The 23,192-nt window shown below is 35.4% G+C and overlaps 1 protein-coding gene across 1 annotated transcript; it reads left to right on the top strand.

Moving 5' to 3' along the window:
- The first annotated feature begins 570 nt into the window (after nucleotides 1-570).
- Nucleotides 571-23,192, top strand: LOC138327412 (uncharacterized). Its single transcript, XM_069273482.1, has 4 exons — nucleotides 571-809; nucleotides 8,137-8,332; nucleotides 18,199-18,323; nucleotides 20,503-23,192. Exons 1-4 carry the CDS (start codon nucleotides 758-760, stop codon nucleotides 20,598-20,600), a joined length of 471 nt encoding a protein of 156 aa, XP_069129583.1. The 5' UTR covers nucleotides 571-757; the 3' UTR covers nucleotides 20,601-23,192.

Genomic DNA, 23,192 nt, shown 5'->3' with positions numbered 1-23,192 from the left:
TACCACACAAACCCTTGTTAACCCATTCTTCCTATGCAAGACGAAAGCTTCTTTGGGATCCCGGAAGTGTCCCAAAGTGACCATCGATTGATACGTGTTCGATAGAACACCATATTTAGGCGAAACAGAAAACACACCCTAGCCTGTTCTCGCGATAAGGAATGTTAAGAAATACACCATACGGGGCCAGGTACACTTATAAATCCAATACTTACAAAATACTTTTTTCATGACAGATGCCATTATTTTATCTATCGAAATAATATTTATAAGTCCCAAACCTATATGGCTTTACTGTGCCTCGTCGGTTACCTACGTTGATCGGCCTACAGTCGAGCTTGGTGGAGTTTAGACACCGGGTTTCCGAGGGTTTAACCAAGGACGTATCACTTATAAATCCTTGGTTAAATATATTAGCAATTTTCACCTATTCATGATGATTTGTAGTCGTGGCTTTCGTAGAACCACAGGCGTCTGCTTCTGGTTTCGTGAAAATATAATAACCTACCCTAGACTTCCTAGAAGAAACGATATTTTCAGTTTCACTTTCGTTTTTGCTGGTTTCGAGGAAAAGTGAACAGGGGGCTGACCATTCCAAGGTTGAAGCTTCTAAACTATTAGCTCTGTATACATAGTAGCACACCTAAGACCACTCCCCAGTGATATTTCTCACTAAGCCGAATACAGTGAGAACAGCCGCCTTGTCGTTTTATTGGAAGGCGATTCAACTGTGACTCAGTGTGACAACGAACCTAAGATGGAGGGCACTACAAAGATCGGCGTCATCATTGTGCTATTGGTGTGTCTAGGTAAGTCACACAATTAAACGTTTATGAATATTGTGTGTAGAATATATAGATTTTGATTGACAAATCATCATCGCGGAGATTATATCCATTTATTTTAGAACGGTGGGCATTTAAACCTGCTTTCCAGAAACGTTAGCATGTATTTATTAGCCTGTGTTATAAATCCCAGATACATGTACCTAAATACATGTATATAGGGTAAACATAGGGAAAGTTCGGACACTGCCGTAGTAAAACCACAAATAAAGTCACAAGACTGGCGACTGAAATGCTTGTTAGAAAATGGGAAAATACATAGACTATCCCATGTGTGCCATTAGCCGCTATGTAAACAGATCGTCCAGTTATAGGCTGTAAACCTAACCAAACCATGTCGATGAAAACATTAAAAATAGACTGTTTACAGAATCAGACACGACTTGCACGTATACGTTTTACAGAGTCAGACACGACTTGCACGTATACGTTTTACAGAGTCAGACACGACTAGATCTAGCACATGAGATGTAATGAAGTATCGAGGTTGTGGTCATATAAATATGATTCATTGTGAAAGTAACTTTTTATTAAATCAATATTTTATGCATCACATATTTCAAGTAAGGTAACCATGGAAACGAAAATATTTGCCCTGTATCTCGTATGTCTATTTTGGATATTAAGTTATTATATGGCCCTGTATCTTGTATGTCTATTTTGGAATATTTAGTTATTATATGGCCCTGTATCTTGTATGTCTATTTTGGATACTTGGTTATTATATGGCCCTGTATCTCGTATGTCTATTTTGGATATTAGTTATTATATGGCCTGTATCTTGTGTATTTTGGATGTTATTTGGTATGGAATATTTGGGCCTTGTATTCGTATGTCTATTTTGGATACTTAGTTATTAATGGCTGTACTTTATCATTTGGAACCATGGGCCTTGATCTCGTATGTCTATTTTGGATACTTAGTTATTACATGGGCCTTGTATCTTTGTACGTCTATTTTGGATACTTAGTTATTATATGGCCCTGTATCTCGTATGTCTATTTTGGATATTTAGTTATTATATGGCCCTGTATCTCGTATGTCTATTTTGGATATTTAGTTATTATATGGCCCTGTATCTTGTATGTCTATTTTGGAATATTTAGTTATTATATGGCCCTGTATCTCGTATGTCTATTTTGGATATTTAGTTATTATATGGCCCTGTATCTCGTATGTCTATTTTGGAATATTTAGTTATTATATGGCCCTGTATCTTGTATGTCTATTTTGGAATATTTAGTTATTATATGGCCCTGTATCTCGTATGTCTATTTTGGATATTTAGTTATTATATGGCCCTGTATCTCGTATGTCTATTTTGGAATACTTAGTTATTATATGGGCCCTGTATCTTGTATGTCTATTTTGGAATATTTAGTTATTATATGGCCCTGTATCTCGTATGTCTATTTTGGATATTTAGTTATTATATGGCCCTGTATCTCGTATGTCTATTTTGGAATATTTAGTTATTATATGGCCCTGTATCTCGTATGTCTATTTTGGATATTTAGTTATTATATGGCCCTGTATCTCGTATGTCTATTTTGGATACTTAGTTATTATATGGCCCTTGTATCTCGTATGTCTATTTTGGATACTTAGTTATTATATGGCCCTGTATCTCGTATGTCTATTTTGGATATTTAGTTATTATATGGCCCTGTATCTCGTACGTCTATTTTGGATATTTAGTTATTATATGGCCCTGTATCTTGTATGTCTATTTTGGATATTTAGTTATTTATATGGCCCTGTATCTCGTATGTCTATTTTGGATATTTAGTTATTATATGGCCCTGTATCTCGTATGTCTATTTTGGATATTTAGTTATTATATGGCCTGTATCTCGTATGTCTATTTTGGATATTTAGTTATTATATGGGCCTTGTATCTTGTATGTCTATTTTGGAATATTTAGTTATTATATGGCCCTGTATCTCGTATGTCTATTTTGGATATTTAGTTATTATATGGCCCTGTATCTCGTATGTCTATTTTGGATATTAGTTTATTATATGGGCCTGTATCTTGTATGTCTATTTTGGATACTTAGTTATTATATGGGCCTTGTATCTCGTATGTCTATTTTGGATACTTAGTTATTATATGGGCCTTGTATCTCGTATGTCTATTTTGGATACTTAGTTATTATATGGGCCTTGTATCTCGTACGTCTATTTTGGATATTTAGTTATTTATATATGGGCCCTGTATCTCGTATGTCTATTTTGGATACTTAGTTATTATATGGCCCTGTATCTCGTATGTCTATTTTGGATATTTAGTTATTATATGGCCCTGTATCTTGTATGTCTATTTTGGATATTTAGTTATTATATGGGCCTGTATCTCGTACGTCTATTTTGGATATTTAGTTATTATATGGCCCTGTATCTTGTATGTCTATTTTGGATATTTAGTTATTATATGGCCCTGTATCTCGTATGTCTATTTTGGATATTTAGTTATTATATGGCCCTGTATCTCGTATGTCTATTTTGGAATATTTAGTTATTATATGGGCCTTGTATCTCGTATGTCTATTTTGGATACTTAGTTATTATATGGGCCTTGTATCTCGTATGTCTATTTTGGATACTTAGTTATTATATGGCCTGTATCTTGTATGTCTATTTTGGATATTGGTTATTATATGGCCCTTGTATCTCGTATGTCTATTTTGGATACTTAGTTATTATATGGGCCTGTATCTCGTATGTCTATTTTGGATATTTAGTTATTATATGGCCCTGTATCTCGTATGTCTATTTTGGATATATTAGTTATTATATGGCCTGTATCTCGTATGTCTATTTTGGATATTTAGTTATTATATGGCCCTGTATCTCGTATGTCTATTTTGGAATAATAGTTATTATATGGCCTGTATCTCGTATGTCTATTTTGGATATTTAGTTATTATATGGCCTCTGTATCTCGTATGTCTATTTTGGATACTTAGTTATTATATGGCCCTGTATCTCGTATGTCTATTTTGGATACTTAGTTATTATATGGGCCTTGTATCTCGTACGTCTATTTTGGATACTTAGTTATTATATGGGCCTTGTATCTCGTATGTCTATTTTGGATACTTGGTTATTATATGGCCCTGTATCTTGTATGTCTATTTTGGATATTTAGTTATTATATGGCCCTGTATCTTGTATGTCTATTTTGGAATATTTAGTTATTATATGGCCCTGTATCTCGTATGTCTATTTTGGATATTTAGTTATTATATGGCCCTGTATCTCGTATGTCTATTTTGGATATATTTAGTTATTATATGGCCATGTATCTCGTATGTCTATTTTGGATATTAGTTATTATATGGCCTGTATCTCGTATGTCTATTTTGGATACTTGGTTATTATATGGCCCTGTATCTCGTACGTCTATTTTGGATACTTAGTTATTACATGGGCCTTGTATCTCGTATGTCTATTTTGGATACTTAGTTATTACATGGCCCTGTATCTCGTACGTCTATTTTGGATATTTAGTTATTATATGGCCCTTTCTATCTCGTATCTCGTCTATTTTGGATACTTGGGTTTATTATATGGACCTGTATCTCGTTCGTCTATTTTGGATACTGGTTATATTAATGGCCTGTATCTCGTATGTCTATTTTGGATACTTGGTTATTATATGGCCCTGTATCTTGTATGTCTATTTTGGATATTTAGTTATTATATGGCCCTGTATCTCGTATGTCTATTTTGGATACTAATGGTTATTATATGGCCCTGTATCTCGTTTATGTCTATTTTGGATACTTAGTTGTTATATGGGCCTTGTATCTCGTATTGTTTATTTTGGATATTTGGTTATTATATGTCCCTGTATGTCGTATGTCTATTTTGGATACTTGTTTATTATATGGCCCTGTATCTCGTATGTCTTATTTCGGATACTTGGTTATTATATGGCTTGTATCTTCGTATGTCTATTTTGGATACTTAGTTAGTATGATGGGCCTGTATCTCGTGTGGTCTATTTTGGATTACTTGGTTATATTATATGGCCTTTATCTTCGTATGTCTATTTTGGATACTTAGTTATTATATGGCCATGTATCTCGTTTGTCTATTTTGGATACTAATGGTTATTATATGGCCATGTATCTCGTATGTCTATTTTGCATATTTAGTTATTATATAACCCTGTATGTCGTATGTCTATTTTGCAATATTTAGTTATTATATGGTCCTTGTATCTCGTATGTCTATTTTGGATACTTAGTTATTATATGGCCCTGTATCTCGTTTGTCTATTTTGGATACTTGGTTATTATATGGCCATGTATCTCGTATGTCTATTTTTGGATATTAAATTATTATATGGCCCTGTATGTCGTACGTCTATTTTGGATACTTGGTTATTATATGGCCCTGTATCTTGTATGTCTATTTTGGATACCTGGTTATTATTATATGGCCCTGTATCTCGTTTGTCTATTTTGGATAGTTGGTTATTATATGGCCCTGTATCTGTCGTACGTCTATTTTGGATATTGGTTATTATATGGCCTTTATATGTCGTATGTCTATTTTGGATTACTTAGTTATTATATGGGCATGTATCTCTGTATTTGTCTATTTTGGATACTTAAAGTTATTTTATATGGCCATGTATCTCGTATTGTCTATTTTGGATCTTGGTTGTTATTATAAATGGCACTGTATCTCGTATGTCTATTTTGGATACTTGGTTATTATATGGCCCTGTATCTTGTATGTCTATTTTGGATACTTAGAATATTATATTGCTCTGTATGTCGTAAGTCTATTTTGGATACTTGATTATTATATGGCCCTGTATCTTCGTATGTCTATTTTGGATATTTAGTTATTATATGACCCTGTATCTCGTATGTCCATTTTGGATCAGGTCGGTGTTATATTAAATGTTGTTATTTTATGGCCTGTTATGTCGTATGTCTATTTTGGTTACTTGGTTATTATATATGGCCCTGTATCTCGTATGTTTATTTTGGATTACTTAGTTATTATATGGCCCTGTATCTCGTATGTCTATTTTGGATACTTGGTTATTATATGGCCCTGTATCTCGTATGTCTATTTTGGATACTTAGTTATTATATGGGCCTTGTATCTCGTACGTCTATTTTGGATACTTGGTTATTATATGGGCCTTGTATCTCGTATGTCTATTTTGGATACTTGGTTATTATATGGCCCTGTATCTTGTATGTCTATTTTGGATACTTAGTTATTATATGGGCCTTGTATCTCGTATGTCTATTTTGGATACTTGGTTATTATATGGCCCTGTATCTCGTACGTCTATTTTGGATACTTAGTTTATTATATGGGCCCTGTATATGTCTATTTTGGATACTTAGTTATTTATATGGCCCTGTATCTCGTTATTAAATCTATTTTGGATTATTTGGTTATTATATGGTTGTATCTGTATGGTATTCGCTGTATATGGGGATACCCGGTTCTTATTCTGGCTTTGAACTTTTATCTCGTATTGTCTATTTTGGAATAATTTTTTGTTATTATTATATGGCCCTGTATCTCGTAATTGTATATTTTGGATATAATAGATATATACGGCACATGTATTTTCGTTAATGTCTATTTTGGATATCTTAGTTATTATATGGAAAACCCTGTATCTTCGTATGTCTATTTTGGAATATTGGTTATTATTATGTATCGAATGGCCCTGATATATCTGTATGTCTATTTTGGATATTGTTATTTATGGCCTGGTATCTTATACGTCTATTTTGGGATACTTGGTTTTATATGGCCCTATGTATCTTCGTACTGTCTATTTTGGATACTTGGTTATTATATGGCCCATGTATCTCGGTTGTCTTTTGGATACTTGGTTATTATATGGCCATGTATCTCGTTTGTCTATTTTGGATATTTGGTATTATATGGGCCATGTATCTCGTTTGTCTATTTTGGATACTTAGTTATTATATGGCCCTGGTATCTCGTATGTCTATTTTGGATATTTGGTTATTATATGGCCCTGTATCTCGTTTGTCTATTTTGGATACTTGGTTATTTATATGGCCTGTATCTCGTATGTCTATTTTGGATACTTGGTTATTATATGGCCCTGTATCGTACGTCTATTTTGGATACTTGGTTATTATATGGCCCTGTATCTCGTATGTCTATTTTGGATATTTGGTTATTATATGGCCCTGTATCTCGTTTGTCCATTTTGGATACTTGGTTATTATATATTTATCTTCTAAGTGTACTTTTGTTATTTATATGGCCCTGTATCTTCTATGTCTATTTTGGATATTTAGTTATTATATATGGCCCTGTATCTCGTACGTCTATTTTGGATATTTAGTTATTATATGGCCCTGTATCTTGTATGTCTAGTTTGGATATTTAGTTATTATATATGGCCCTGTATCTTGTATGTCTATTTTGGATAACTTAGCTATATTCTATATATAGGCCCTGTATCTCGTATGCGTCTATATTGGATTTCTGGAGTTATTATATGGTACCCTGTATTTTGGATATCTTGTATGTGTATCTATCTTTTTGGATACTACTTCTCGTTATTATATGAGTCTTTATACTCGTGCGTCTATTTCTGTTTACAAATAACAGTATATAGAGAGACATACTTAATTATTTACAACATTCGTATGATAGTACCTCGTCGTACATTTTTTGTACCTATATAATATTCTGTCAAATGAAAAAAGGCACTTTGATAAATAATGTAATCAATCACCACTAGTATTAGTATCGCAATAAGGAGAAATTATAGTCTAATTATTTATTTTATTTCATATACCAGTTTCCACAATGACTATGGTGTTACTTGTTCTACACTTACACATCAAAATTATTATCATTTGATACATCAAACTATTTCTTTTCAAAATAACACTCTTTTTGTATCTACTGTTTACAATGTTTTGTAAAAATAAAATATAAAATGACCACACCTTTTGAGCTTTTACCCATTTTTGTGCCCTCTCCCCCTTTTACTTAAGCGCACAATGGGCTGAGATCGTATCTTTTCTATTAATCTTTTTCTTCATATAAAACGCCTTCCTAAGACCGCCTTCTTTTCAGCATTCGCTGGCCGAGCATACTTCCGGAAATATTTCTTTAGATTTCCAGTAAGTGATACTTATGCAGACCATACCACAATGTCCCTACACATTCGGTAAACGTAGAGTCAACAGGGCCTTCAAATAAGACGCTAGCTGTTGGTAGAACGTTAAGCATTATTCACTAACCAATGTCTTTATTACAGTGAGGCTCGGCGAGGGAGGCGAGTGCTGCCGAGCACACTATAACATTATCGGCAATGAAGTTTCTAACGACCAGAAATGGTGTGACAACTACTGCTGCTTCAATTTGATCAAGTACGACTGCTGTAATAACATCATTATGAGGGCACCCGCGGATATGAGGATGGACTTCTGTGCCGCCTGGTTTGCAGATCACTGGTGAGAGACAAAAAGTTAATGTGTACAATACCAATATCCTTTACACTAAATACAAGGTGATAAGTAAATGTGAGTTTAGAGAGTTTGTGCTTGATTGTGTTTCTCACACGAAATACATGTTTTATGTTTATTATGATTGTAAGCCAAATGGCTGACCGTAATAAAGAACTTGAACGTTAACTTGCAGAACGCGTCACATTGTCCGGATATCGACATCCGATGGACATACGAATATGGAACTTTTTCATTTCCTGTATCTAATTCGGGTCAGTGTAACGCGAGCATAAAGACGGGTAACACGCGAACAAAGTGCTATTTTATACTTCATTACAGTATGAAAACATACAAGATTTCCATTGCCTTACTAAATGTATTTGTACAATTTAATATCAGTTTACTCTCAATTTCCACTTTCGTTTCTTTTTAAAATACAAGCTATATTGCGGTGCATTACCATTACATTGACCTGAAGCTGCATGTATGTTATGTCAAAGACATGCATGTTCGGTACATTTGCCCTTGGTTGTTCTGACTATTGTATAATAGTTTGTTGTGTTGTAGCTATGTCCCGTTATTGGTTGTACTGTCTATAGTAGGATAGTTTGTTGTGTTGTAGGTACGTCCCGTTATTGGTTTTTCTGTCTATAGTAGGATAGTTTGTTGTGTTGTAGGTACGTCCCGTTATTGGTTGTACTGTCTATAGTAGGAATAGTTTGTTGGTTGTAGGTCGTACGTCCGTTATATTGGTTGTTCTGGCTATAGTAGGATAGTTTGTTGTGTTGTAGGTACGTCCCGTTATTGGTTGTTCTGGCTATTGGAGGATAGTAGTGTTGTGTGTGTAGGTATGTCCTTATTGTGTTCTGGCTATAGATTTTGTTGTGGTTAGTGTTGTAGGTACGTCCCGTTATTGGTTTTTCTGGCTATTGTAGAATAGTTTGTTGTGTTGTAGGTAGTACCCGTTATTGGTTGTTCTGCTATAGTAGGATAGTTTGTTGTGTTGTAGGTACGTCCCGTTATGGTTGTTCTGGCTATTGTAGATAGTGTGTTGTGTTGTAGGTACGTCCGTTATTGGTTGTTCTGACTATAGGATAGTTTGTTGTGTTGTAGTTCTGTTGTATATGTCCCGGTTATTGGTGTTCTGTTATAGTTAGGATAGTTTGTTGTGTTGTAGGTAAGTCCCGTTATTGGTTGTTCTGACTATAGTAGGATAGTTTGTTGTGTTGTAGGTACGTCCCGTTATTGGTTGTTCTGGGACTATAGTAGGATAGTTTGTTGTGTTGTAGGTACGTCCTGTTATTGGTTGTTCTGACTATAGTAGGATAGTTTGTTGTGTTGTAGGTTACGTCCGTTATTGGTTGTTCTGACTATAGTAGGATAGTTTGTTGTGTTGTAGGTACGTCCCGTTATTGGTTGTTCTGGCTATAGTAGGATAGTTTGTTGTGTTGTAGGTACGTCCCGTTATTGGTTGTTCTGACTATAGTAGGATAGTTTGTTGTGTTGTAGGTACGTCCCGTTATTGGTTGTTCTGTTAGTAGGATAGTTTGTTGTGTTGTAGGTACGTCCCGTTATTGGTTGTTCTGTTCTATAGTAGGATAGTTTGTTGTGTTGTAGGTACGTCCCGTTATTGGTTGTTCTGACTATAGTAGGATAGTTTGTTGTGTTGTAGGTACGTCCCGTTATTGGTTGTTCTGACTATAGTAGGATAGTTTGTTGTGTTGTAGGTACGTCCCGTTATTGGTTGTTCTGACTATAGTAGGATAGTTTGTTGTGTTGTAGGTACGTCCCGTTATTGGTTGTTCTGACTATAGTAGGATAGTTTGTTGTGTTGTAGGTACGTCCCGTTATTGGTTGTTCTGGCTATAGTAGGGTAGTTTGTTGTGTTGTAGGTACGTCCCGTTATTGGTTGTTCTGACTATAGTAGGATAGTTTGTTGTGTTGTAGGTACGTCCGTTATTGGTTGTTCTGACTATAGTAGGATAGTTTGTTGTGTTGTAGGTACGTCCCGTTATTGGTTGTTCTGACTATAGTAGGATAGTTTGTTGTGTTGTAGGTACGTCCCGTTATTGGTTGTTCTGGCTATAGTAGGGTAGTTTGTTGTGTTGTAGGTAGTCCCGTTATTGGTTGTTTGGCTATAGTAGGATAGTTTGTTGTGTTGTAGGTAGTTATTGGTTGTTCTGACTATTGTAGGATAGTTTGTTGTGTTGTAGGTACGTCCGTTATTGGTTGTTCTGACTATAGTAGGGTAGTTTGTTGTGTTGTAGGTACGTCCCGTTATTGGTTGTTCTGGCTATAGTAGGATAGTTTGTTGTGTTGTAGGTATGTCCCGTTATTGGTTGTTCTGACTATAGTAGGATAGTTTGTTGTGTTGTAGGTACGTCCCGTTATTGGTTGTTCTGACTATAGTAGGATAGTTTGTTGTGTTGTAGGTACGTCCCGTTATTGGTTGTTCTGACTATAGTAGGATAGTTTGTTGTGTTGTAGGTACGTCCCGTTATTGGTTGTTCTGGCTATAGTAGGATAGTTTGTTGTGTTGTAGGTACGTCCCGTTATTGGTTGTTCTGACTATAGTAGGATAGTTTGTTGTGTTGTAGGTACGTCCTGTTATTGGTTGTTCTGACTATAGTAGGATAGTTTGTTGTGTTGTAGGTACGTCCCGTTATTGGTTGTTCTGTCTATAGTAGGATAGTTTGTTGTGTTGTAGGTACGTCCCGTTATTGGTTGTTCTGACTATAGTAGGATAGTTTGTTGTGTTGTAGGTATGTCCCCGTTATTGGTTGTTCTGACTATAGTAGGATAGTTTGTTGTGTTGTAGGTACGTCCCGTTATTGGTTGTTCTGGCTATAGTAGGATAGTTTGTTGTGTTGTAGGTACGTCCCGTTATTGGTTGTTCTGACTATAGTAGGATAGTTTGTTGTGTTGTAGGTACGTCCCGTTATTTGTTGTACTGGCTATAGTAGGATAGTTTGTTGTGTTGTAGGTACGTCCCGTTATTGGTTGTTCTGACTATAGTAGGATAGTTTGTTGTGTTGTAGGTACGTCCCGTTATTGGTTGTTCTGACTATAGTAGGATAGTTTGTTGTGTTGTAGGTACGTCCGTTATTGGTTGTTCTGTCTATAGTAGGATAGTTTGTTTGTGTTGTAGGTACGTCCCGTTATTGGTTGTTCTGACTATAGTAGGATAGTTTGTTGTGTTGTAGGTACGTCCCGTTATTGGTTGTTCTGACTATAGTAGGATAGTTTGTTGTGTTGTAGGTACGTCCCGTTATTGGTTGTTCTGACTATAGTAGGATAGTTTGTTGTGTTGTAGGTACGTCCCGTTATTGGTTGTTCTGACTATAGTAGGATAGTTTGTTGTGTTGTAGGTACGTCCGTTATTGGTTGTTCTGGACTATAGTAGGATAGTTTGTTGTGTTGTAGGTACGTCCCGTTATTGGTTGTTCTGACTATAGTAGGATAGTTTGTTGTGTTGTAGGTACGTCCTGTTATTGGTTGTTCTGACTATAGTAGGATAGTTTGTTGTGTTGTAGGTACGTCCCGTTATTGGTTGTACTGTCTATAGTAGGATAGTTTGTTGTGTTGTAGGTACGTCCCGTTATTGGTTGTTCTGACTATAGTAGGATAGTTTGTTGTGTTGTAGGTACGTCCCGTTATTGGTTGTTCTGGACTATAGTAGGATAGTTTGTTGTGTTGTAGGTACGTCCCGTTATTGGTTGTTCTGACTATAGTAGGATAGTTTGTTGTGTTGTAGGTACGTCCCGTTATTGGTTGTTCTGGTCTATAGTAGGGTAGTTTGTTGTGTTGTAGGTACGTCCGTTATTGGTTGTTCTGACTATAGTAGGATAGTTTGTTGTGTTGTAGGTACGTCCCGTTATTGGTTGTTTGACTATAGTAGGATAGTTTGTTGTGTTGTAGGTACGTCCCGTTATTGGTTGTTCTGACTATAGTAGGATAGTTTGTTGTGTTGTAGGTACGTCCCGTTATTGGTTGTTCTGACTATAGTAGGATAGTTTGTTGTGTTGTAGGTACGTCCCGTTATTGGTTGTTCTGACTATAGTAGGATAGTTTGTTGTGTTGTAGGTACGTCCCGTTATTGGTTGTTCTGACTATAGTAGGATAGTTTGTTGTGTTGTAGGTACGTCCCGTTATTGGTTGTTCTGACTATAGTAGGATAGTTTGTTGTGTTGTAGGTACGTCCCGTTATTGGTTGTTCTGACTATAGTAGGATAGTTTGTTGTGTTGTAGGTACGTCCCGTTATTGGTTGTTCTGACTATAGTAGGATAGTTTGTTGTGTTGTAGGTACGTCCCGTTATTGGTTGTTCTGACTATAGTAGGATAGTTTGTTGTGTTGTAGGTACGTCCCGTTATTGGTTGTTTGTTACTATAGTAGGATAGTTTGTTGTGTTGTAGGTACGTCCCGTTATTGGTTGTTCTGACTATAGTAGGATAGTTTGTTGTGTTGTAGGTACGTCCCGTTATTGGTTGTTCTGACTATAGTAGGATAGTTTGTTGTGTTGTAGGTACGTCCCGTTATTGGTTGTTCTGACTATAGTAGGATAGTTTGTTGTGTTGTAGTACGTCCCGTTATTGGTTGTTCTGACTATAGTAGGATAGTTTGTTGTGTTGTAGGTACGTCCCGTTATTGGTTGTTCTGTCTATAGTAGGATAGTTTGTTGTGTTGTAGGTACGTCCCGTTATTGGTTGTTCTGACTATAGTAGGATAGTTTGTTGTGTTGTAGGTACGTCCCGTTATTGGTTGTTCTGACTATAGTAGGATAGTTTGTTGTGTTGTAGGTACGTCCCGTTATTGGTTGTTCTGACTATAGTAGGATAGTTTGTTGTGTTGTAGGTACGTCCCGTTATTGGTTGTTCTGACTATAGTAGGATAGTTTGTTGTGTTGTAGGTATGTCCCGTTATTGGTTGTTCTGACTATAGTAGGATAGTTTGTTGTGTTGTAGGTACGTCCCGTTATTGGTTGTTCTGACTATAGTAGGATAGTTTGTTGTGTTGTAGGTACGTCCCGTTATTGGTTGTTCTGACTATAGTAGGATAGTTTGTTGTGTTGTAGGTACGTCCCGTTATTGGTTGTTCTGGCTATAGTAGGATAGTTTGTTGTGTTGTAGGTACGTCCCGTTATTGGTTGTTCTGACTATAGTAGGATAGTTTGTTGTGTTGTAGGTACGTCCCGTTATTGGTTGTTATGACTATAGTAGGATAGTTTGTTGTGTTGTAGGTACGTCCCGTTATTGGTTGTTATGACTATAGTAGGATAGTTTGTTGTGTTGTAGGTACGTCCCGTTATTGGTTGTTCTGACTATAGTAGGATAGTTTGTTGTGTTGTAGGTACGTCCCGTTATTGGTTGTTCTGACTATAGTAGGATAGTTTGTTGTGTTGTAGGTACGTCCCGTTATTGGTTGTTATGACTATAGTAGGTTAGTTTGTTGTGTTGTAGGTACGTCCCGTTATTGGTTGTTCTGACTATAGTAGGATAGTTTGTTGTGTTGTAGGTACGTCCCGTTATTGGTTGTTATGACTATAGTAGGATAGTTTGTTGTGTTGTAGGTACGTCCCGTTATTGGTTGTTCTGACTATAGTAGGATAGTTTGTTGTGTTGTAGGTACGTCCCGTTATTGGTTGTTCTGACTATAGTAGGATAGTTTGTTGTGTTGTAGGTACGTCCCGTTATTGGTTGTTCTGACTATAGTAGGATAGTTTGTTGTGTTGTAGGTACGTCCCGTTATTGGTTGTTCTGACTATAGTAGGATAGTTTGTTGTGTTGTAGGTATGTCCCGTTATTGGTTGTTCTGTCTATAGTAGGATAGTTTGTTGTGTTGTAGGTACGTCCCGTTATTGGTTGTTATGACTATAGTAGGATAGTTTGTTGTGTTGTAGGTACGTCCCGTTATTGGTTGTTCTGACTATAGTAGGATAGTTTGTTGTGTTGTAGGTACGTCCCGTTATTGGTTGTTCTGACTATAGTAGGATAGTTTGTTGTGTTGTAGGTACGTCCCGTTATTGGTTGTTCTGACTATAGTAGGATAGTTTGTTGTGTTGTAGGTACGTCCCGTTATTGGTTGTTCTGACTATAGTAGGATAGTTTGTTGTGTTGTAGGTACGTCCCGTTATTGGTTGTTCTGACTATAGTAGGATAGTTTGTTGTGTTGTAGGTACGTCCCGTTATTGGTTGTTCTGTCTATAGTAGGATAGTTTGTTGTGTTGTAGGTACGTCCCGTTATTGGTTGTTCTGTCTATAGTAGGATAGTTTGTTGTGTTGTAGGTACGTCCCGTTATTGGTTGTTCTGACTATAGTAGGATAGTTTGTTGTGTTGTAGGTACGTCCCGTTATTGGTTGTTCTGACTATAGTAGGATAGTTTGTTGTGTTGTAGGTACGTCCCGTTATTGGTTGTTTTGACTATAGTAGGATAGTTTGTTGTGTTGTAGGTACGTCCCGTTATTGGTTGTTCTGTCTATAGTAGGATAGTTTGTTGTGTTGTAGGTACGTCCCGTTATTGGTTGTTCTGGCTACTATAGTAGGATAGTTTGTTGTGTTGTAGGTACGTCCCGTTATTGGTTGTTCTGTCTATAGTAGGATAGTTTGTTGTGTTGTAGGTACGTCCTGTTATTGGTTGTTCTGGCTATAGTAGGATAGTTTGTTGTGTTGTAGGTACGTCCCGTTATTGGTTGTTCTGACTATAGTAGGATAGTTTGTTGTGTTGTAGGTACGTCCCGTTATTGGTTGTTCTGACTATAGTAGGATAGTTTGTTGTGTTGTAGGTACGTCCCGTTATTGGTTGTTCTGACTATAGTAGGATAGTTTGTTGTGTTGTAGGTACGTCCCGTTATTGGTTGTTCTGTCTATAGTAGGATAGTTTGTTGTGTTGTAGGTACGTCCCGTTATTGGTTGTTCTGACTATAGTAGTAGGATAGTTTGTTGTGTTGTAGGTACGTCCCGTTATTGGTTGTTCTGACTATAGTAGGATAGTTTGTTGTGTTGTAGGTACGTCCCGTTATTGGTTGTTCTGACTATAGTAGGATAGTTTGTTGTGTTGTAGGTATGTCCCGTTATTGGTTGTTCTGTCTATAGTAGGATAGTTTGTTGTGTTGTAGGTACGTCGTTTGTCCTGTTATTGTGTTGTAGGTATGCGTTATGACTATAGTAGGATAGTTTGTTGTGTTGTAGGTACGTCCCGTTATTGGTTGTTCTGACTATAGTAGGATAGTTTGTTGTGTTGTAGGTATGTCCCGTTATTGGTTGTTCTGACTATAGTAGGATAGTTTGTTGTGTTGTAGGTACGTCCCGTTATTGGTTGTTCTGTCTATAGTAGGATAGTTTGTTGTGTTGTAGGTACGTCCCGTTATTGGTTGTTCTGTCTATAGTAGGATAGTTTGTTGTGTTGTAGGTACGTCCCGTTATTGGTTGTTCTGACTATAGTAGGATAGTTTGTTGTGTTGTATAGGTATGTCCCGTTATTGGTTGTTCTGACTATAGTAGGATAGTTTGTTGTGTTGTAGGTACGTCCCGTTATTGGTTGTTCTGACTATAGTAGGATAGTTTGTTGTGTTGTAGGTACGTCCGTTATTGGTTGTTCTGACTATAGTAGGTAGTTTGTTTGTTTTAGTAGTACGTCCCGTTATTGGTTGTTCTGACTATAGTAGGATAGTTTGTTGTGTTGTAGGTACGTCCCGTTATTGGTTGTTCTGACTATAGTAGGATAGTTTGTTGTGTTGTAGGTACGTCCCGTTATTGGTTGTTCTGCTATAGTAGGATAGTTTGTTGTGTTGTAGGTACGTCCCGTTATTGGTTGTTCTTGCTATAGTAGGATAGTTTGTTGTGTTGTAGGTACGTCCCGTTATTGGTTGTTCTGACTATAGTAGTAGGATAGTTTGTTGTGTTGTAGGTACGTCCCGTTATTGGTTGTTCTGGCTATAGTAGGATAGTTTGTTGTGTTGTAGGTACGTCCCGTTATTGGTTGTTCTGACTATAGTAGGATAGTTTGTTGTGTTGTAGGTACGTCCCGTTATTGGTTGTTCTGACTATAGTAGGATAGTTTGTTGTGTTGTAGGTACGTCCCGTTATTGGTTGTTCTGGCTATAGTAGGATAGTTTGTTGTGTTGTAGGTACGTCTCCGTTATTGGTTGTTCTGGCTATAGTAGGATAGTTTGTTGTGTTGTAGGTACGTCCCGTTATTGGTTGTTCTGGCTATAGTAGGATAGTTTGTTGTGTTGTAGGTACGTCCCGTTATTGGTTGTTCTGACTATAGTAGGGATAGTTTGTTGTGTTGTAGGTACGTCCCGTTATTGGTTGTTCTGGCTATAGTAGGGTAGTTTGTTGTGTTGTAGGTATGTCCCATTATTGGTTGTTTTACTATAGTAGGATAGTTTGTTGTGTTGTAGGTACGTCCCGTTATTGGTTGTTCTGGCTATAGTAGGATAGTTTGTTGTGTTGTAGGTACGTCCCGTTATTGGTTGTTCTGACTATAGTAGGATAGTTTGTTGTGTTGTAGGTACGTCCCGTTATTGGTTGTTCTGACTATAGTAGGATAGTTTGTTGTGTTGTGGTAGTCGTCCCGTTATTGGTTGTTCTGTCTATAGTAGGATAGTTTGTTGTGTTGTAGGTACGTCCCGTTATTGGTTGTTCTGCTATAGTAGGATAGTTTGTTGTGTTGTAGGTACGTCCCGTTATTGGTTGTTCTGACTATAGTAGGATAGTTTGTTGTGTTGTAGGTACGTCCCGTTATTGGTTGTTCTGCTATAGTAGGATAGTTTGTTGTGTTGTAGTATGTCCCGTTATTGGTTGTTCTGGCTATAGTAGGATAGTTTGTTGTGTTGTAGGTACGTCCTCCGTTATTGGTTGTACTGGCTATAGTAGGATAGTTTGTTGTGTTGTAGGTACGTCCCGTTATTGGTTGTTCTGACTATAGTAGGATAGTTTGTTGTGTTGTAGGTACGTCCCGTTATTTGTTGTCCTGGCTATAGTAGAATAGTTTGTTATTCCCCGCCCAACGAAGTTGGCGGGGGATATACAAATGGGTTCCGTCCGTCCGTCCGTACGTACGTATGGTTTCCTGAGCGTAACTCTAAAACCAGTAGAGATATTTCCACGAAACTTCATAGACACATTGGTCTTATGGTCTAGTAGTGCCTTTTGCTATTTTAAGGTTTTCACTTTTTATACTTTTTTTCTGTAACCATGGAAACATTGCTGAAAATGGCAGATTTTTGTGGAAGAATCGTTTCCGGAGCACAACTCTAAAACCAGAAGAGATATTTCCACGAAACTTCATAGACACATTGTTCTTATGGTCTAGTAGTGCCTTTTTCTATTTTTAGGTTTTCACTTTTTGTGCTTTTTTCTGTAACCATAGAAACATTGCTGAAAATATTATATTTTTGTAGCAGGTTCATTTCTGGAGCATAACTTTAAAACCGGCAGAGATATTTCCACGAAACTTCATAGACACATTCTTTTTATGGTCTAGTAGTACCTTTTGCTATTTTTAGGTTTTCATTTTTTGCACTTTTTCCGTTACCATGGAAACATTGTTGAAAATATTATGGTAAATGGTAAATGTTACTTTGCAAAACTCCACCCATCTTTGTGTATATAGTCTAATATAAATGTCAAGGCTGTATACCTGATTCAACAATTGCAGCCCCGCTCTACTTGAATGATACTCCATCTTTCTTTAGCTCAACTTCCTTTTTCCTGTTTTTTTTCCATACACATAAGTCTCCTTAATCAAACTTACTTCAGCTTTGATATCTCCGTTGGCAGGGGATCTGAATGACTATGTCCTTGTTGTGTTGTAGGTACGTCCCGTTATTGGTTGTACTGGCTATAGTAGGATAGTTTGTTGTGTTGTAGGTACGTCCCGTTATTAGTTGTACTGGGTATTGTTGCAAGCCTCATCACTTGCTGTGTGTGTTGCTGCTGTGCCTGCTGCGCATGCCGTAATAGAAGTTCTGGGACCGTTGTAGCACCACCTCAAGGTAGGCTATGAAATTAATATAAATTAGACACTGTTAATATTTGATAATATGATATAAATAAGTTTTAATATTATATTTTGAGCAGATTGTTGATAATTCAAATATATGTGTAAGTCTCTTTATTATTGAAATGATGTGATTTAAATGAATGAATATCTATATATACTAAAGGCCACTGATATACATGAGTTCGGTTGGTCAAATAAATGATCTTTCCCCACTCACATCCGTTCGGCTGGGAAACATTGTGTGGGGTTTAATTCAGCTAGAAACTTAACGTGTTAAAATTTATGGTGGGCCATGGCAATGGTTTTATAATGAAATACATGTTTTTTCATAAAAGTTTGTTTTCTGTAATGAGTTGTTTGTTTGTTTGATTAAATTAACAGCCAGGATGGCTCCCCATGTGTTCGGTGTGTTGAGTGTATGAAGTGCTAGGGTGTGTTGTGGGAGACTTCTATATTCGTGTTGTGTCTTCTTGTATGGTGGAACTCTTTTCCTATATATAGTGCTATATTTTTGTGAATGAAACATGCCACAAACAAGTCACCAAGCAACACATCCCATCCGGTCACATTATACTGACAACTGGCGAACCACTCGTCCAAAGAGCAGAAACTTCCACTTCTGATACAACGCGTAGCGCTATTGTTATAACTATCAATTTATGCGTATGACTTGCCCTACCATGACATTTAGTGGTAACCTCTTGAACCATTTCATTCATAAACTTCCATTCATAAATTTCACAATCATTAAATAATATTCCTAGAATAAAATCAGAAAGTTGTCTTTCAATTACTGCATTACATGTAAAGCAGTCATGGGAAGACTGCCTCCTGATAGGTTGAATACACATACTGTGATACACGTCTCCATCTAGGTCAGTACTCTCTGACTACCATTGTCAGTGTATACACACAATCTATGCACACAGCTGGTGACTCCTCTATCTAAATTACATAATCTCTGTTAATGATAATACTACATGTATCTACGGCTTATAATCTCTGCTAATGATAATACTACATGTATCTACGGCTTATAATCTCTGTTAATGATAATACTACATGTATCTACGGCTTATAATCTCTGTTAATGATAATACTACATGTATCTACGGCTTATAGACCCAAGAGTTATAAAGTAAACTAATCAGAGGTTCTTTCTGTGCATAATAAAATATTGTTTTTAAATGATTGGTGAAAACAGATCTGAGGTTAAAAAAATAGGCAATATAACTAATAAGGTTGCCCTCGTGTGTGCACGGATTTACCTAAATAAGTGTATGTGCAACACAAGAGGATAGAAGAGATAAAATACTTCTGTTTTCTTTTTTTTTAAATCATTTATATTGTGTAGGAATTTTATCAGTTAAATATTCTTGAAATAATTTATATCAGTTAAATATTCTTGAAATAATTGATATCAAAGTCATTGTAATAGTTTATATATTTTTATTTTGGAAATTCATTTTATTTCTTTCTTCTGTTTCTACTGCGTTGTATTTGCTTTACTTTATGTACTAGCGAGGAATTTTTCAAGGAAGACGGTTTCATCAGTTATTGTGGAAATGATACTCTGCTGTAGATATCTCATTCATTTGTCAAAAATATTGATTGGTCATATATATAGTCCGACAAATCCACATGTTAATATATTGTACTAACCTGGCGAACTTGTTGACCAATTTTTGCAAAACCGAATCTCAGAAATCGAAAATGTTTAAGGAGATATTTTTACGGTACATTTGAATTAAGAGTTAGAACTAAAACCTTACCTTACTCTCCATTCTGAAAAAAACTTGTGTTTTGTCAATTAATATGCTCAAATATAAAATTATCATATAAACTTGAAGATGGCTTAGTGTGGAAAGGCAACATAGCAAGTTTAATAAACTGCTTATCAGTTTAATAACTTTATTTGGGACGAATATCATTATTTATTGAAATGTTCAAATGTGGGACTGGTTGAAATGAAGGAAATTCCATTCCATTGTTTTTTGTGAAAATTCATCCATAGACAAAATGATGGTTTGATATTAGGTTTATATCATTGATCTACCTTATTATTGTTGTATTTCGATTCCTCATTTTTTACATTTGCATGCGTCAAAGGAAACCAATCATACTGTTGATTTTTATTATTTTATTATCTGTGTTTTATTGTTTATTAACAGGTTTGCTGGTTGTCACCCAACAACAACAACCAGTGCCGCTTCCAAATGACCAGTCCAGCAGTCACGCCAATCCATTCAACTCGGGCTACGACCAGTAAAGCCCTGGTCAGTGAGGTGAAATCTCGCGTGCTCCACCACAAAAGGCACGCATTAAACATCTAAAACCTAATAATAATAATAATCTAGTTTGTACTAGTTTAATAGACAGACATTATCATTTTGGTGTAAGATTATGTAATTCTTTCTGATATACTGATTGAAGATTTGTGAAAATTGGATGAAAATAAAGGTAAATGTCAAGCATGACTACCCTTGATCACATTGAAGAACAGTAAGTATTACGTATTTTGATATAACGTATTTTGATAGATCAAAGATATTCAGGTTTTACACCTGTTGAAAAATTAGTCGTATGATGTGTTTGATATACAATGGTGTATTAAACAACGCAAACTATTATTAGTTTCCTTTTAGATATGTAGATTAGGAATAACATCATATCGTTTTATCAAGTTTCGGGATCAATAAATCCTTATTTTTCTTGTGTAAGTTTTATTTTAATCAAATTTCTTATGAGTAGGATTTCGTAATTATTTTGTTTTCCCAATGATGTTGATGTAAAACGTGTGAGGTATTCCATGATTATCGTAGTTTGATATGATATGTTATTTGTTACTCTGGTCTATCATAGTTACCTTACTTGGTGTCCCTTGATACGGAATTTTGTTTTGTTTGTTAGATGACCTACATGTTTTCCTTTACAATAGATGTTATCACAGGTTTAAAATTTAAACAAAGGAATCTCGTGGCACTCCATTCTTACTATTTTTCGAATCAGGTTTTACTGAAATCACTTTTTTCAATATTAAAAAATTACTTCGCGAAATCACTGTATGATGGTTATGAAATTTTTGTATTAAACGTACATGTTTATATGTATATATATTTGTGTGCATTGACAATAAATGATTATTATGCATTTTACATACATGTTTTATTGATAATATTGTGAGATGTAATAATAATAAGAAATTTATGGTTTGGACAATTATTTTAGGTATTATAGAAACAAGCATATGTATTATTGGAGCAAACATATTTTCTCGAAACATGTAATTATGTTAAAAAGTTCTAAATGCAATCTCTATTATAAAGGTTTTATACTGTATGTACCTCATCCATAGGAAATATCCGTATCAATGTTTACTAAAAATACTGTACCGTACATATTTCAACACAAACAAATTTTAGGGAAAACTTGAATTTAAACAAAGGAAATCGCAATGCTTCATTTTTCATTTCAACACTTGCCAGATGTGATGGCCAAAAGGATTAGATAACAGTTACAGCCTATATTGATTCTTTTCTTAAAATATGATGATAGATGGTACGCCACAACAAAATATATATGTTAAATAAGTAACATACAGCACACAATTAGTGCAAAATCAAAATCACTAAAATTAAGGTAACAACAAAGAAAATAAAACATAAGTTCGTGCTTTGGAAGATCGATCAAATGTATCAATATTTCCTTTTTATGTTTAGTAAGAACGTAAAATTAAATTGTTCCCAGAAAAAATCTCAAATAATAACAAAGAATTCAAAACACTTAATATAAGGCTGCAATTGTTCGAGCTATGCACCCGTGTGATATCATAGGCTGCGTACTCCCTCCATTTTCCCATGTGTCAGAAAACAAAGAAAAGTATCTCAACATTTGTAAAAAGAGGACAAATGGAGACAGATCCTATGATAGTACGATTGACTGACAATGATACCGGACATGTTTGTCGAAAATTACTCACATACTAAGAGTATCAATGTACAACATGTAGTATAATTTTGATGTTTGTAAGGTATTATGGACACAAACAGTATAGATCCCTTAATAAATTACCGACTAATTTCGCTTCGATTAATGCATTTATCATCGTATATGTATGCTTGGTTGTTTTATGTGTTGTATAAAACTGTATGATTCATTTATGTAACATTATATACAAGGCTCACTGTCTATGTTATTCATATTTGGTTATATTATGTCACACTTTGTATTTGTATCTTTTGGTTGCAATCGACAACGAACAGTTTAAAATCAACAATATTAACTTTAAATATAAGAAAATATTACCTTAAAGAAATCATTCTATTCACTATATTAGCTATGCCGTGTTAGATAACCAACTAATAAAATACTAACGAAAACATAACCACGAAAATTGAACCCACGTAATATAACATATTTTGTATATTTTAGAAAAAAGAATCGCTCAATATTAAAAGTTAATCTCTGCACTAGAATCTCAAGAAAAGCTATCTTATACAATGCATAATGTTACAAAGCGTATGTATTCAGATTCCTGCAATACTTGCGTAAAACAATCATGGAATTGATTATTGTAATATAATCTCAATCAAAGAACACACATTCTGCTGATATTTAAAAGCAACATTTAACTGATTATTGAATTGAATTACTTATTTGAAAATGACGATTAAGTTAGTTACTTAACAATCATACATACTCGTGCCAGTCTACTAATTGCATTTGTCTTAAGTTCATTTTAGTTTTATTATGCGATGGGATTTTGCTTATGATCGGAACTTTCTTTTTCTTCTTGAATATCATTACTTTTTGATTTTGTTTGATTAAATATTAATAAATCACACTTTGTACACATATTAAA

This window comes from Argopecten irradians, chromosome 7 (assembly GCF_041381155.1).
Source record: "Argopecten irradians isolate NY chromosome 7, Ai_NY, whole genome shotgun sequence".
Classification (NCBI taxonomy): Eukaryota; Metazoa; Mollusca; class Bivalvia; order Pectinida; family Pectinidae; genus Argopecten; species Argopecten irradians.
This window is presented reverse-complemented; position numbering and strand designations above follow the sequence as displayed.